General features: G+C 61.5%; 1 protein-coding gene across 1 annotated transcript; it reads right to left on the bottom strand.

Moving 5' to 3' along the window:
• Positions 1-1,412: 1,412 nt before the first annotated feature.
• OSBPL7 (oxysterol binding protein like 7) lies at positions 1,413-14,312 on the bottom strand. Its single transcript, XM_075561713.1, has 23 exons — positions 14,186-14,312; positions 12,763-12,910; positions 12,503-12,628; positions 12,285-12,338; positions 11,649-11,762; positions 11,163-11,273; positions 10,929-11,046; positions 10,326-10,429; positions 9,944-10,036; positions 9,726-9,858; positions 9,544-9,638; positions 9,277-9,372; positions 8,504-8,641; positions 7,904-7,997; positions 7,216-7,463; positions 6,956-7,093; positions 5,112-5,175; positions 4,921-4,999; positions 3,315-3,459; positions 3,089-3,233; positions 2,865-2,991; positions 2,544-2,666; positions 1,413-2,417 (listed from the first exon to the last, which is right to left on the bottom strand). Exons 2-23 carry the CDS (start codon positions 12,835-12,837, stop codon positions 2,309-2,311), a joined length of 2,529 nt encoding a protein of 842 aa, XP_075417828.1. The 5' UTR covers positions 12,838-12,910; positions 14,186-14,312; the 3' UTR covers positions 1,413-2,308.
• Between the last annotated feature and the right edge of the window lie 2,089 nt (positions 14,313-16,401).

Below are 16,401 nucleotides of genomic sequence, written 5' to 3'. Positions count from 1 at the left end.
GGCCCGCCCTCTGGGCACTTCCACCAGATTGATTCCTCTTAGTCTGAGGACGGTAGGCGGGGACTGTGTAATAGCCCCGCCCACTCCCAGAGCCCTCAGCAACCCTTTAGGGTCCGGAGAGAGAAGCTGCAGGTGTGACAAGCACCAGGATGGATTCATCTGCTTCTTTTAGGCCAGCTGCCTCCACTCAGTGTCTTGACCAGGAACTGGCCATCGGGTAGCCACGTCCAGCCCAGACTGTCCTGTGAGATCCATGCTGGCCTCCCGGGACACAAACAGGCCCTGGAGGAGAGGCCAAGCCCCCTGCTGGGACCAGAGGGGCCCCTCGAGAGGAAGACTGGCCAGCCAGGTTCTGAGGTGTCTAAGCAGAGGGGAACAGTGGCACGGGGGCTGGTGGGACACATCTTTCACAGATCTTGAGTGTGTGCAGCCTCTGGCTTTTTCGAGACGGGGGAGAAGTTATTTCTGATAGGTGGTGTCAGGACAAGTGTGTGAATTTTCACTCTAACACTCTCCATAAATAAACTGTAAATGTAGACCCCCCAGGGGCTGGGGGAGGGCGGGAGGGAAGGACGCAGGTTGGAAGGCAGGCTCTTGCCACCCCACTTCACAGAGAAAGCATGACTTCCTGCCCAGCAAACCAGGGCAGGGTCTGGTGGGACCCCTCGTACACATTGGCGCTGCAGCAGCGGGAGAAGCCAGGCGAGGGCGCGAAGTCCAGGGGCAGGGAGGCCAAGAGCACTTGACCACGGTCCTCCCCTGGCAGAAGAGCTGGGGTTGGCACGCCGTCTGTGCCGGGGAAGGAATCCTAGTGATGTAGTGGGATACTCGTGGAGCCGCTGACGGAAACGTCAGTGGTTTGAACCCACCAGCTGCTCCGTGGAGGAGGAGGCCGTCGGCTGGGATTAAAAGTTGCCGCCTGGGAAACCCAAGGGGCAGTTCCGCTCTGTCCTCTGAGCTCGCCCCGAGTCAGCGTCAGCTCAGTGGCCGTGAGTTTGGAGTTGGGTCTGTTAGGTGTTGAGAGAAGGCGGGTGTGAGAGGCGGCCACAGACCCTATCTCCTTTTGGTTCCTCCCTGGACTGTCAATGGGGGGGAGCAGAGGCCTGATGGACAATGGTGGGTGGACACTGTCTAGGGTGGTCAGCAAATCACACCCTTGTGAGGGAGACACAGACCATGGAACGTGCGGTCTGCCTGGCTGAAGTGTGGAGGTTTCCTGTAGGCGCTGGGAAGAAATAAACAGAATACCAGACAGGTGTGGGGTGGCATATGTTTGCTTTCAGAATAGCACCCTAAAAGCCAGCATTGACTGGCGGCTGCTGGGAAGCCCCTGCAATGACCGGGTAAGGGTGGCAGGCAAGGGTTGATCCAGGCGCAGGTGGCTAAGGGCCTGGGCTAAGGCTAGCGCGGCGGAGAGAAGGGCCCGAGCTGAGAGACAGCCGAGGCAGGAGTGACAGGACGTGGGATGGAGGGAGAGGGGAGCAGACAGGGGTATTCTAGCTCAGGTGAGTGGACACAGGCCAAAGTCTGGGACAGTCTTTATTGGAGCTTGGAATGTCCGAGCAATTCACCTTCATCTGAGCCGGACTATGAGAACACGAGCAGCGATGGTGGGGACATCAGGCAGGGCGTGCCGGCCAGATGAGGGACTCCTGCTCGCCCGCGAGCAGCAGCTGGAAGGGGGCACGCACACACGCGTGTGCATGCACACACACACACGCAGTTCATTCTCTCTTGGTAGGCAGAGCCAGGCGCCCTGCCTGCCGTCCGCTCCCCACTCTGGAAGAGGTCTCCCTCGGTCACTCGGAGCTGAGGTTGAAGGCTGCCCCTTGAGGGTAGGGAGCTGGAAGCTGCAGGTGGCTTGCCAATCCTTGAGGAGAGGGGTTCAGGAAGATGGCAGGGGTGGGAGAAAATGCCAGCTCCTCCCGTTCCCAGCACGCCAACTCACAGCCTGTGCACAGCCCTGGGGAGCAGCAAGGGGTCCCCTGTGGCCTAGGAAGGCACTGAAATGGGGACCAGACCCTAGAAGCCTGGCTTCTCTCCCAGGCACCCCAAGGGGGACAGGCAGGGGGCAGACAGAGCACGCACGAAGGACCCGACATGCCAGATGGCCAGGGGAGTTGGGGCAGCACACATCCTGCCTGGCCCCTGGTGCGAGGGGGAGGACGGGAGACTGGGCTGAGATGCAGCCCCTCCAGCCAGCAGAGGGGTGGGAGGTGGGTTGGGAGCTTGGCCTCGCCCAAGTGTGTCCCTGGTGCAGGGTGGAGGCAGGAGGGTAGCTCAGGGCTTCCTGCCCCCAGAGCCAGGGCTACCAGAGCACGGCCCCATCCAGGTTCCCATAGCCCGGCTCGGCCCTTAGGCTCCAGTAGGAGTTGTTGGTGACCCACCACTCCTTCCCGCTGCTGTCCGTCTGCCGCCTGCGGGAGACAGGAGGGGGAGGTGAGCCTCAGGGCCCCAGGGGCTGCCTCCCACTCCACAGGAAGTGGTGCAAGGGGCAAAGGCGGGGTGCCTGGCGGCAGGGGTGGGGGGTGTAGGGTGGGCACCTGAAGAAGCGCGCCTGGTGCATGATGTTGTTCTCCTCCATCACCTTGCGTCTGTCCCGCTGGAGCTGCTCGATCCTTCTCTTCTGTGCCTCAGCCGCCTGGACGTTCCCCTCCTCCAGGTACCTGAGGACCCGAGGGCTGTGGGCAGAACCGTCCTCCCTCACAGGCCCCAAAGCCGGGGTCTCTGTCTCTCGCCGGGCTTGTCCCTCACCAGGTCTCCCCCAGCCCCCAGGTGCCTTATGGGAGGAAGGGCCTTGTCCCAGCTCCATGGGGCGCGGGAGGGAACGCAGTGACAGGGTAGGGCCTCTGGGGGGCGCTGACCTCTGGTCTGGGCGGAGCCGCGTGTCAGTGGAGGGCAGGGAGCGCTTCAGCTCCGCCGTCAGCTCGTTCAGCTCCAGGGCAAACTGAGTGAAGCCGAAGTTGCGCTCGTGGTCTGGGGGCATGGCGTCTGGAGGGAAGGCCAGCGCTGCGGCAGGTGCACGGTGCCACGCTGCCCTCCCCCTGCGCCCCCTACCCCCGCTGCCACCACTGCCGCCGCCACGTACTGGGTCTCCAGATGCACTGGCCGCCCGGTGGGGGTCCCCGGTACAGGCCTTCGTGCCACTTTCCAAAGAGCCGGTGGAGGATGCGGCCGCTCCGGCTGAACACGGCACCCTGCACCTCGTGGATGTTGGAGCTCCAGTACTTCGCCTGGGAGGGGTGCGAGGTGAGCCCCATGCCCAGGCCGAGCTCCGGAGCAGAGGTGGGGCGTGCTGGGAGGGGCGGGCCCACCTTGCAGAAGGTGATCTTGCAGTGGCAGGAGCTGTCCCGGGTGTTCCTGATCAGCACCTCCCCGTAGTGCTCAATCCAGCGCTGGCCACTCAGGATGTTGTGGATGCAGGACGTCACCTTGTTCCACTCAAAATGGTCCCCAAACCTGGGAGAGAGGGGCATGGAGGGCAGCCGGCTGCCCTGGGAGCACCCATCTCGCTGGAACAAGCCTCACGGGGCTGGGGAAAGAACTGGGGGCCCTGGCTCTCCATGACGTGTAAAGCAGCACCCCTCCCCCAAATGCGTGCCGTCCCCAGGTCTGCGTTCGTTCACACGAGCCTAAGGGATGGGGGTAACAACTTAGACATAGTCCCTACCCTGGGTGCCAGGGACCGTGGTAGGTACGGCAATGTATAATATCCAGTTCAAGCCTCACGTCTATTGGGCATCATCTGCTACTCCTACTTTATCTGCCACTTCTGTCAGTTGGTCACACGGCGATGGTCTGTGTGTCGTCGGGACGCTACAAGCTGTGTATTTGAACTACCAGCAGCGTCACCTATGGTGACCAGTTTCAGTGTAGCTTCCAGACTAAGACTAGGAAGAAGGCTGAGAGGACCACTCCTTAAACCAGCCACCGAAAACTTCATGAACAGCCGTGGAGCGCTGTCTGATCCAGGCCGGGCGAGGAGCCCCTCCGGTTGGGAGACACTGAAACTATGACTGCGGAACAGCTGCCTAGGGACTGACCCGGCGGCTGCAGCTATGGGCTCACATGTAACAGCACTTATGAGGGTGCTGCTGGACCGGGCGATGTTTTCTCCTGCTCTGTGAGGTCGCTGTGCGTCAGAACCAACGTGACAGCTCCTCCTCCCCCCCCCTCTACCTCCACCACCACCTAGTCTACTGATGAGCAGACACTAAGGCATGGGTCTGGCTTAGCTATTTAAGGGACAGAACCAAGACTCACACCCAAGACTTCTGACTCCGATCCCTTTTCTTCCCCTTATACTGACTTCCAGCTAACTCCTGGAACCCGGGTGGTTAACCCCGGCTCCCTCTCTGGCTGACCCCCTCCCCTCCAACGCTTCCCTAGCCTGGAAAACGAGCTAGATGGTTTCAGATGTGGTTTGTGACCTATTAGTCCTGACATCAATTTAGGAGTGTGTGTGTGTGTGTGTGTGTGTGTGTGTGTGCGCACGCACTGGCTTAAAGTATCAAGTTCACCTCTTACTGTGAGTCATGGTTCAAAACAGTGCGAAAGCCACCAAATCCAATGACGTCTTAGGGCGCTTCCAGCTTGACTATTCTACGTGGCTCACCTTTCGTCATCGGCAATCGCTATGCATACAGGACTCCCGGCATAGTGTCAATGGTTAGCACTGGGCTACTAGCCGAAAGGTTGGTGGCTCAAACCCTCTCAGTGGTGCCTTGGAACTAAGGTCAGGCATACTTCTTCCTCGAGGTCACAGCCCTGGAAACCCTGGGGAGCAGCTGGGAGCAGCTGTGGGCACGGGTGTGCAGGCCCTGCCTCCGCCCCAGTCAGCCACAGCCAGACCTCCCATCTGTCCCTACGACCCACTGGGCACCGGGCCTATCACCTGTGGCTGAGCCTCAGGACACGCACCTGGGCAGGCTGACATTGACGGTCCCCACTGGCACAATCTCCAGGGATTTGCCCCAGAACTTGTTCTTCCACTTCATGTCTGGAATTGGGGTTAGGGAAGGGAGGGCGAAGAGCAGCGATGAGGGCGGAGGGGGTTCCAGCCCCTCCCCTCCCCACCTTCCCTGCACCTGGCTTTGCCTGCCTCCACTCACCTTGCCAGAAGATGAAGTTCTCCGACTCTGCGTGGCATGCCGAGATTGGCGGGTGGTGGGAGACCTTGGTGCACAGAGAACACGTTCTTAAGGACCTTGAATTCTGCCCCCTGACCATCGAGACCCCCTCGAACCTTTACCCTTGCCTCCGTTTCCTGGCACACCAGCTCTCCCATGCGCCATCCTTGACCACCACCCTGATCCCACTCACCGGTCATCCTGGTCCTCACCAAGCTGCCCCTTCTCACTCACTCTCCTCCCTCCCGAACCCGCTCAACCCGCTGCCTGCAAGCCACCCTCCCCTCGCCATCCCCTCCATCCCACACAGGTGAAACTTGGCTGTGTCCTCAGAACGCCACCACACCTGGAATTTCAACTCCACCATCCCACAGCCTGCCCTGCCCTGCCTCTCTGAATTCCCTGCCTCCCCACCAAGTTTCAAGTCTTTCCCACCCGCCCCAGGCCCCGCCCTCTCCCTTCAAACCACACCCCCTTCAGCCACCAGAAAACAGAAATGGAGATGCAAGCTTTCCACTCCAGCCTCCCACGCCATCTTTTCCACTTCTTTCTCTGCTTGGGGGTCAGGGTCGGGTGCCTCCCCCCCACCCCCCCTTCCCCCCTGCAGAAGTCCCTCACTGGCCAGCCCGCTCTCTCTGGACCAGAGTTCTCATTCTCAGAACACAACTGTTTCCTGTCCTCTCCTCCTGAGATGCCGAGAGCCTGCCCGGCTCGTCCCACCAGGTCCACTGGATCTGCATATGCATAAGCACTCCTGGGAGGAGCCACAAAAGTAGGTGGCCTCAGTCCTGCAGGAGCAGGGGGTGGGGAGGCACGTGGACTTCGTTGAGATTGCATGCACACACGCATGCACGACTGTATTCAGGCAGAAGTTCTCCCTGTTTTCAAATGCATTTAAAGTCTAAACAAGAAAGCCATATCCACCTTCCATCGGCTTTCCTCCACAGCCACTCCCCTTGTGAAGGAGGAGTCTAGTGATTCCGCCCACTTTCCAGACTTGGGGGGCCCCCTCTCCTACCACTCACAGGTTAGCTCCACCCAGTGGCCCTGCTCCAACGCCAGCCCCCCCTGCTCCACCCCACCCCCACTCCCTCAGCAGGTCTTGGAAGTCAAACCAAATACCGGGTTGCATGTCTTCCAAATAACGCCACCTTCTTCATACACCCTCGGCCTTGCTAAATGGCACTGGCACCAGCCACCCACCAGAAATCTGAAGCCACCGGCTTCTTCCTCTGGTTGGCCAGGCACGTCCTGTGGCCCACAGACCAGAATATCTTAAGTCCAAGTCCGCCTAGGCCTGAGGCCCAGCCTAAGTGCAATTCCTCGCTGCTCTTGCTCCGCCAGACATAAATGGCTCCTAATGGCCTCTCTGGCCACCCCCACACACTGCCAAGGGCTTCCCATGAAATACCATTCTGGGCAGTCCCCCAGTGACTCCCCCTGGCCTTCAGGATAAACAACACAGAACCAACTCCTCCTCACCTGAACCCTCAGACTCTTCCCAGACAAGCTCCCTCCTTTCTAAGTGGGGGCATCACATTCTCCCCACCCCCAGCCAACTCCTGTTGGTCCTGCAAGACTCAGCTCAGCCCCGGCCCCTAGAGCAGGCTTTCCCACGGGGCAGGCAAATAACCTAGGATTCCCAGGTGCGCACCTCTAGATCCTCAGGGCAGGCTCCAGCAGCTCCTCCTTCCAATACTCTGTCTGTCATCCCTGGGCTGCCCCATTCTTCCTCCTCCTTGCCCTGGGCCCTCTGGCCCCCCAGCTGCTCCTCCCTGAAGGCCAGGTCCCTCCCTGCCCAGCACCTAGCACCCCGGGGCTCACACCTGCTCACTGATGAATCGGAAGCCCCGGTCAGGCCGCTCACACTCGTAGGTCTCCCCCAGGACGGGGTTGAAGGGCTTGCAGCCCGCTCGGTGGTACGTGGAGGAATAGGCAGAGACGGCGAAGGCTGCCACGTACACCTGCGGGGAGAAGGCCGCTGAGCAGGGGGCGTGCCCAGAGAAGGGGCACTGCTGGAACTGGGCGCTCCGGGGCAGGGGCCAGCCCCACCAGGCTTTCCTGGGGGCCAGGGGCTGGCAGGTACCATGCGCTCGCAGGGGTCGGCGGTGCGGCTGGCCTGGTCCAAGAGGCTGCTGTACTCCAGCTCCTCGCAGAGCCGCTGCAGGGTGTTGAGGGGCTCGTTGAGCTGCACGGGCATGGAGACCTTGGACAGGTCTTTGCCGATGTTGTTACGCAGGATGTTCCACAGGCTCACGTCGGCCCCAGGCCCACTGGCTGCAGGCAGGCAGCGGCGACGTGGCGGCCCCACAGCTCTTCCTGAAACACAGCCCCCTGGCGCCCAGCCCAGCCTATCACTTCCAGTCCTCCAGCCCCGAAGATGCCCCCCAGCCTGCTGGACCAGCGCCCCTGGAGCTGTCCCTAAGCCCCCACCGGGGCCTTCTGTACCCTTCTGCAAATACAGACCCAGGCTCTGGGACACAGATGAAAACAGCCCATTTTACAGATGGGAAGCAGACACCAAAGTCAAATGGCTCATCCAAAGCCAAGCAGTTAGAAAGAGGGCAAGGGGGCCCCTAACCCGAGCCCATGGCCTCCGACCTGACCCCGACCTGCAGCTCACACCTTCTTCCTTCCTTCCTTCCTTCTGGAGTCATCTGCGGGGTCAGTCAGCACCCAATCCCACAAGGACTCCCTCCCCTGAGGCCTGAGCCCTGGACGACGGCGCCTTTCCCGGCCACCTCCAGCCCTCTCTGTCCCCGCCTGGCTGGCACCTTTCTGACAGCGCTCCATCCCCCTGAGGTCCAGCAGCTCCTCGGACAGGCTGGTGGTGATCTCACTGGTACACGACTCCTCCTCCTCAGAGCCCTGGGCCAGGACAGATGACAGGCCGGGCAGAGTGTGCCCCCGGGCAGCTGGGCAGTGCCCAGGGCCTGGCAAGAATCTGCCCGGCTAGCCCTTTGGTAGGGAGGGGAAGAGAATGTATTGGTGGTGGGGGTGGTCTGAGGTCCGAGGCAGTCTTCGGGAAGGCTGGCATCACCAAGCGTGACCTTGTGAAGGGGAAGGCCTGGCACTCCGACTGGCGGGACTCGGCAGGTGACAGAGATGATGGGACTCAGGGTTTGGGGAGTGAGGTCAGGGGAGTGCTGAAGTAGAAACCAGTCACAGGAGGATGACTGGGCTGGGGTCCAGGCAGCCTGGTCTGGGGAACGCCCCTGGGTACAAGAGTCTGTCAAAGCTGGGAGATCTCTGAGCAGGGCCCCAGGGATGGCGGCTAAGGCCGGTGGAAAGGATTCAGGATCCCATCGATTCTGATCTCTGGACCCTCGCTCCATATTCCCAGGGTGTCTCCCACTCACTGCCGCCTCCCTCACCTCGTTCTCCGAAGAGCTGGCCGAGAGGAGGACTTCACAGGCATCGAAGAACTCCGTGTGGGAATCGGCCAGGGACAGGACGCTGCTCTGCGACAGCTGGGGGGTCAGTTCCCGCCCCTTCATGTACAGAGCTTCTTGCTGTGGGAACCAGAAGGCTGTGAGGCCCCAGACGCTGCGTCAGGAGTCACTTTCACAGTCTGAGGGTCACACCTGCCTGAGCAGGAGGGAGGGGCAGCAGAGACGAGGGGCTGAGGGCCTGAAGGGACACGGGTCCCCTGTCCACTGGCACTGCCTGAGAACTTCATGCCAGCCCCCCCCCGAGCCCTCCCTTTGCATCAACGCACATCGTCACAAGCAGGCGACGAGGCCGGGGGAGGCTGTCACCCCCACCATGCCCGCTTGCAGAGGAAGACCCTGAGGTCTGAGGTTCAGGGTCACCAGGACAGCCCGGGGCTCCGTGTTCACAACCCTTGACTCTAGGACACTGCCCTGACTTACCACTGAGGATCTTGGAGTTCAATTTCCTACCAACTGAAGCCTGGGAATAACTGCTTATCTCTCACTGCCATGGAGCCAATGTCGACTCCTGGGGACTCCAGAGGACAGGGCAGAGCTGCCCCTTTGGGTTTCCGAATCAGTGACTCTTTACAGGGGTCGAAAGCCTCATCTTTTCCCAATGATCAAGGCCCGCTGCACACGCTAGAGCCAACCTTGCCACCCCACCCACCACCCCGAGGAGAAACAGCTGAGGCCTGCAGCCCGCCACCCCTCACCTCCTCAGGGTTGAGGGAGCTGAAGGAGTCCGCGGTGGTGTCTGAGGACATGGACAGTGAGTGGAGGCGCCTCTGGCCAGCTGGGACCTCAGAAATCTGCAGGGAGAAGTGAGGGGAAAGGTGCTGGGAAGGGTAAAGTCTGCTCACCTGTGCTGAATGCCCTGCCGGGTCTCCCCGTTTGGGGTCAGGTCTGCGTTCAGCCCCTGGGCCTGCAGAATGGAGCCTCCAGCCCCCGCCCCCACCGCCTCCCTGGTCCCCCAGCCTCACCCCCAGCCTTGAGAGCTCCGAGCCCGGGGGCAGGTCCCTCAGACGGTCCCGTTCGGTGGTGAGGGCGGCCAGCACACTGCTGAGGGAGCTGTGTACTGTGTGTGGACAGACAGGGCCAGCCGTCAGACTCCCCGCCTCTCCCTCCTGCCTGCCCTTGCCCTCTCCAGTAGGCAAGCACTCACCCTTCTGGGCCAGGGCCCAGAAACTGCGCTGCAGATGGGCATAGTCCGGGGTTGGCAGCCCTCGGGGGCCCGTGGGGTCTCGGGACTCCAGGTAGCGAGACAGGTTTGGAACAGAGCCGTGGAGACGACCCACCTGTCGGGGAAGGGGAGGGTTAGCGGGGGTCACCCTCCTTCAGAGCAACCCACCCACAGCGAGCGAGGGCACAGGCCCCCCTCACCCGTCCGATGGTGTCGTCCTTGGCGAAGCTCTGTGTGCACCACATGCGGCTGCTCCGTTTGCCCTTCTTGGGTCTCTCCGTCGTCACAGACACCTGGCAGTCAAGGTGGGGCTTTGACTGGGGAAAGGGTCATACCCGTGGGGCTCGGGGGAGAGGCAGAGGGGACACAGCCCAGGCCAGGGGTGGGGGACAAGGAAGACCAACAGGGTGGCAGATACTAGGGACAGGAGGGAGGAAGACGCTGAGGGGGAGCGTGGATAAGGGGCTCAGAGCCATGAAGCAGGTGGAGGTGCTCAGCAACCTGCTGTGACAGAGTGGATGAGGCCTTCCCAGATGAGCAATGGGGAATGAGGGCAGCAGATGGGGGAGCCCTGGGCCTTGCCTGGTGCGTGGGGATCACAGGGGCAGAGGGGATCCGGTGCAGGGACTCCAGGCTCTGGAGAAGTCTGTGTAGCTCCTGCAGCTTCCCCTGACACTCCGAGAGCTCTGGGGAGAGAGGCCAGGAGGAAGTTCCCCTCCCACCACCAGGGCCCCCCCTTCCTCCGCCAATGACTTCACCGGCAGCCACAGAAATCCCAGCAGAGCCTTCCCTGCCCCTACTCAGGAACCCAGACCCCTTAACAAATGCCAGCCCTCGCCTGGCTTCCCAGGAGGGTCTGCACCCAGTTCTCCCTCAGGCCCCAGACCTCACCTCTGCTACATTCACCCTGGGCGAGCGCCCTGGGAACACCCGTGACTCCCCAGCTCCACTCCTCAGGACCCTCCCCCCAGCCCCTGCATTAGCACCCTGTGTCCAATCTGTCGCTCCTCTGTATGTCAGGGGCTCCCCAGGGCCAGGCCTGAGCCATGGGAGCAGCTCAGAGCAGCAGAGGCTGTGTGTGCTCTGTCACCAGGCAGGGGCTCCCAAGGCAGGGACAGAGGTGACCGGGCCACCCCTCTGTGAGCACTGATGCACCCAGACCCAACAGCGTGGGCCAGCCCTCACCATGGGAGCAGCGGTCTAGGCCGTCACTGTCCCTGAGCCAGGAGGACACCTTCTCCCGGGGCCCCACTCCAGGGAGGGCCGCCGTGCTACCCACAGTGGGAAGCTGGGCACCAGCAGCCTATGGGGTGAGGGGATGGTCAGGAAGGTCAGTGTCAGCCTCCCCGGGCCTCCCAGTTGCCCCAGCCCCCACCCCAATCACCACTTCACCTGGCCCCACCCCTGGGCCCCTCTGACCTTCCGGTGATTGGTGCTGGGCAGTGGGCCATGGAGCATGTCCAGGCGCTGGGCCAGACGATGGGCACGCAGTTGGGCCACCCAGCTCTGGAACAGGTCCTGGGATTTGATCTGCAGGAGAGAAGAGATGGGGCTGGGAGAGGGACACGTAGAAGGAAGGACTGTTTTCCAGGGGCAAGAAGTCGGGGCCCTGGTCCCCAGGTAGGCAGGGTCTCTCCCGAAAGCCCCCAGCTTGTGCAAGTCCCGACGGGAAGGCCAAGCCCAGCTCCCCCAGAGCCTGTACCCCCAGAGCTCTGCACTGGCTCACATAACAACCAGCGGCAGGTGCATCTTCCGGGGACTGTTTTAAACAGTGGGGCATCCTTTTTGTCAAACTCAGCCCATAGACGACAACGACACCCCCGAGCCCCAGCCCCTCTCTAGCATGCCCCAGTTCCTCTGCCAGCCCAGGGGCCAAGCCACTCTCCCTGGCTCACAGGATGTCACCTTGAGGTGGTAGATGTTGTCTTCTGTATCCAAGTCAATGCGCTGGGCCTTCTTATTGATGGACATGACAGACAGGCGCACATCAATGGAGCCATGGGGCTTCCCCTTGGCGATCTGGGATGTGAGTTGGTGAGGGGAGAGGGGGCTGGCTTTAGGCTCTCAGGGCCAGGAGCCCCCCCCCCTCATCTCCCTGAAGCAGCAGGCTCACCCCAGTCCCAAGTCACAGTATTGGTAGGAACTTGTCAATCACCCTACTGTGGACAGAACACCCTGCTACGTCAAGTCCCATTCCGAGCTCCGTGAAGACACAGAGCAAAGGGAATGACCCCCACGCCTAGGAACCTGCAAGGTTGAGTTTCTCTTCTCTCCGAGAACCCAGGCGTCCCAACATGACCAGGGGCCGGAGGCAAGCCCCACAAGAGCTCCCATTTCTTGTTGGTGCCTCAAGGGTATCTCTGCCCTTCACATGCCAACAGCCCTACACACCATAGTCTAAGAGGAGAGGAAACCCAGGCCCACTTCCAGCAAACGGGGAGCTAGGACTCAGACCCTGCTCTCTGCCCGCCACTGTCCCGTGGTCGCCTGGGACATTCTGGGGCCGCTCCTCCCTCTGCCCTGAGCAGAGGCCGGACTCACATCTTGCCGGGTGGTTGCGTAGTGCAGAATCCCGTCCTCGAGCACAAAGTATCTCTGTGGCGTCCCCCAGGAGGCAGAGAGGGCAGGGTGTGGGGAAGAGAGAGCAACCACAACACACACTTTGCTGCTGTCACACCACCAACGCCCGGGGCTGCCCGCAGCCTCCCCCTCCAGCCCCAGTCCCCCCCAGGCTCCACCCCTCTCCCTGCCCACCTTACCTTGTGCCAGCCCTTCAGAGGCCACTTCCTCTTCTTGAGCAGGTGGCCTTCCTGCCTCTCTGCCATGATACCCCCTGCCTCCAGCCGGCCTCTGGGCTCCTCCACCACCTCCCACATCTCCGAGGCCTGCAGGCCGGCACAGAGAGGGTGGGGAGTGGATCCTAAGGCCAACGCATCACGCCCCTCCCTTTGGGACCAGCTCAGGCCAGCCCCTCCCAACACTCCACCCCACCCCACTGCCTGTTCTCCCATTCCCAGACCTGCTGGGCACTGCTGGGCTTTGAGGACTGAGTGCTCTCAGTCAGGGTGGGCGGGTCCCTCTCGTGGCAGTCCATGGAGAAGGGAGCAGCCACTCCCTGCTGGGGACACAGGGCAGGGCAGGGCTAGTCACCTTGTCCTGAAGGGGCCCTGGAAGGAAAAGAGAGGGCCGGTTAGCTCAGATCACTTCCCACCCCCAAGCCCCTTGGGCACCCTCTGGGATAAGAATCTCAGCTTATCTGCCCTGGGGGGGGGGTCTCCTGGCCCCCACACCCCTGATGGAGGTGAGCTGAATGCAGCCGTAGGCTGTGCCCAGAAAGCTGCAGGAAGTTCACTGGGCCCCGCCTTGGGCACACACTGCGGGGCTCCAGGAAGCACGGGAGCCTTCTTGGAAGGGCTCTGGAGGCCTTCAGAGGTGAGGCAGGGGAGCAAAGGGAAGGACAAGGCACCAAGGCAGGGCTGAAGGGGTCAGAGACGGGAGCAAGCTTTCATCCCACCGCCTGACCCTCAGGCCGCTCCTTGCCCCCACCACAGCCTGGAAGTACAAAAGCAAAGTGGCCCCAAATTCCTCACTCCACTGCCCTACCAATTGATCCCCATATCCTCTTAGTTCTTGGGCTCCAATTTTCTGCAGTGGACACCGAGGCCTGAGTCAGCCCCCCACTTTTGCCCATGTCTCCTTCCACCAGGCCTCCCCCTGAATCCCGACCAGGGCCACCTTGTGTCCCAAAGCCTTGTCATCCCTGTCCCACTTGTCCGGCCCCAAGGGGCTACTATAGTACTGTCCACCCAGTGAGAGTGGGGACTGGGCTGGTGGAGACAGGTCGTGCAGGGGGACAGTGGGGGACAGGAAAGGAGGTGGCCCTCAGCATGCCAGGTCCACACAGGTCCCATAGCTGTGCCCGCGGCCCTGGCACCAACCCCGGCCATCCCGGCTCCGAGACGAGACCATCAATAATGCAAGCAGTGGGGTGTGTGTGAGCCCGGGAGTGGGGGTGGGGGGGACTAGAAGGGTGAGGCTGTGAGGATGGGGGCAGCCACTCAGGTCACCTTCGAGAACCGGCACCTGAGGAGCACGGGGCGGCCGGCAGGGGACAGGGACTCGGTGGAGAAAGAGAAGCTGAGAGGTGGGTGGGAGCAGAGGCTGTCGCAGGGCGGGGGGTGGGGGGGGTGAAACCCTGCCCTCGGTCATGCAAAGTTCCCAAACTCTTGGGGGTGTTGGGGCATTTCTGTGGCCTGGCTCTGGGCCCCCACCCCCGTGGGGAGCCTGGCACCCTCACTGGTTGCGGGTGGAGGTGGAGGATGTGTCGGGAGGGGTGGGGGTCCAGGAGGCAGGTGATCGGTCCTCCCGGCTGCATTCCCCCCGGCATCCCCGGGCTCCGGCTTCAGGGGCGCTGTCAGCTGGGCGGGCGCGCGGCCCCTTACCCCAGGCGCCATGGACGCCAGAGCTCCTCGGCCAGCGCGCCGTCCACCTGAGTCACGTCTCCGCCTCGCAGGCTCCCTCGGCGCGGGGCTGAGCGGAGCGGCGGCGGCAGCTGCTGCAGGAACCAGGAAGGAAGGGGACGTCGGAGCCTCCCCTCCAGCCGGATCTCCCCCTCCCCCTCCCCGTCCCCTCCTCCCGCCCAGCGCCTCGGCCGCTCAGCTCTGCCCCCCTGCTCCCCGGAGGACTCAGGGCCGGGCAGGCTTCCCCCAGCGCCAGCCGATCTGGCTCAGGCGCTGGGGCACCGTCCCCACTGGGCCCAGCTCCAGGTAGAGCCCAGAAGACTGGGAGCTGCTGGCCTCCCGCCAGTGGGGGGAAAGGGCTTATTCAATCTACGGTGGCCCCGCGCACCGGCCGCAGTGAGCGCTCAAGGCATTTCCTTATTGACCCGGCCAAGCCAGCCGATCATTTTACATCTGCAAATAGATGGCAAAACTTGGAGCCAGCCACTGTATCAGGTTGATGGGCAAGGATGGATGGATGCACCCTCAGGGGCAAGCCTGGGCTCAGAGCATGCACTGACACCCTAAATCAGGACCCGTCTGGGGCATCTCGAAGCGCCTTGCCTCCTCAGTGTCTGGTTCCCGGTGGGTCTGTTTGGGGTAAACCGCAGCCAACTCCCAACTCTGGGCTCCTCCCCTCCCCTGAGTGGCCCTGCCTTTCTGCTGCGGGGCCGAGGTCCAGGTGCTGGGTTCTCATTAAAAACCAGCTCCGGAGAAAGACCGGAAACGCAACTGCTTGGGGGAAAACACATGGCTTTCAATGAAGTTAAAGCAACTTTCCGGGAAGCAGCGTCTTTGAAGGTGGGGCTGAGGGCCTGTCAGCAGTGTGCGACCGTTGGCCACTTCCCCATCCACCTGGACCCCACAGGCTTTGGCTTACCCAGAAGGCCCTTCCCCTCTCAGCAGCCACCTGCTGTCTGTGGAGGGGTCCTGGGAGACTGGGGAAGCCACTCAGCAGCAGTGGGACAGCCTTGACCAGGGGGGCTCTGGCACTCACAAGCCTCCAGAGCCTTTTAATCCACTTGTATTGATTGTGCAGCCCTGGGCACAGGACAGAGCTGGGCACCACGGGAGGGAAGTTGGTCCAGGACCAGGCCACACAGCAGAGCTCAGCTCCTCTCTGCCAGGGGCACGTGTCCAGGGGCTAAAGAAGCTGTGACACCGCAAGTCCTAGGACTGCCACCTCCCTGCATCGCCGCTGCCACCTCCTCCAGGACACCACGAGCTGTTGGGTCAAGGCTTGGGGATGAGGCATGGACCTGAGAATGCCCTGACACTCCACTTGAGAACCTGGTTGTGTTCGGGAATGTCTGGAATGTGTCGGCTACAGGGCAAAGCTGTCAGCTGCCTGTAAGGGGGCGGGAGTTTAAAAGCTGTCAGTTGCTTTAGAAAATCCAGACATTCTGGAATCATGGAGGCTGGAAGAAACCCTTGCCCCGGGATCACCTGTAAACATTTAGCTAAAGATATCCCCTTGAATTCTTCCCCAACCAAGTAATATCCCCAAACTCATGGCCCGGATGGAGTGGCCAGTGTCATCTTCCTCCTGCGGAGCAGTTGGTGGGTTTGAACCACCAAATCGCTTGGTTTAATTAGTAAAGACTCTGTCTTGAGCACTGTTCGCTCAACTATTGACGAAGGATCAGAATAGACCGGAACCTCGGGGTGGGGGGGTTTCTGTTCTTGGGAGAGAAGCAACTCAGAGGGGGAACCGATTACAAGGATCTACATATAATCTCCTCCCTGGGGGATAGACAACAGAAAAGTGGGTGAAGGGAGACATTGGACAGGGCAAGATATGACAAAATAACTTATAATTTATCAAGGGTTCATGAGGGAGCGGGGAAAATGAGGAGCTGATGCCAGGGGCTTAAGTGGAAAGCAAATGATTTGAGAATGAGGAAGGCAAACACAATTGATGTATGTATGGATTGTGATATGGGTTGTATGAGCCCCTAATAAAATGATTAAAGAAAAAAGAGAGCGAAGCAGCTCAGAGGAGGCCGAGATGGGGCTGTGCAGCGTGGAGGAACGGACTCACACCCACGGAACCGGCCACGCTACGGCACTGACTCGGTGCACGGAGCTCTGCGTGGGGAGGCACAGTGAGCTAACAGGCTTGAGTAACGGGAAGAGGGAAGCTTGGGGGGAAGTCAGAA

This window comes from Tenrec ecaudatus, chromosome 10, assembly GCF_050624435.1.
Source record: "Tenrec ecaudatus isolate mTenEca1 chromosome 10, mTenEca1.hap1, whole genome shotgun sequence".
Lineage (NCBI taxonomy): Eukaryota > Metazoa > Chordata > Mammalia > Afrosoricida > Tenrecidae > Tenrec > Tenrec ecaudatus.
Note: the sequence above shows the minus strand (reverse complement) of the source record. Positions and strands in the feature narration are given on the sequence as shown.

Bases quoted from the DNA above. Each gene is read 5' to 3' on its own strand.
- OSBPL7 (XM_075561713.1), bottom strand. From the start codon at position 12,837: ATGGACTGCCACGAGAGGGACCCGCCCACCCTGACTGAGAGCACTCAG. The intron at 8,642-9,276 runs GTGAGGGGTGGC...TGGTTCCCACAG, and splicing joins GCTCCCTCAACCCTGAGGAG to CAAGAAGCTCTGTACATGAA. The intron at 5,000-5,111 runs GTGAGTGGAGGC...CCCCAATTCCAG, and splicing joins GAACTTCATCTTCTGGCAAG to ACATGAAGTGGAAGAACAAG.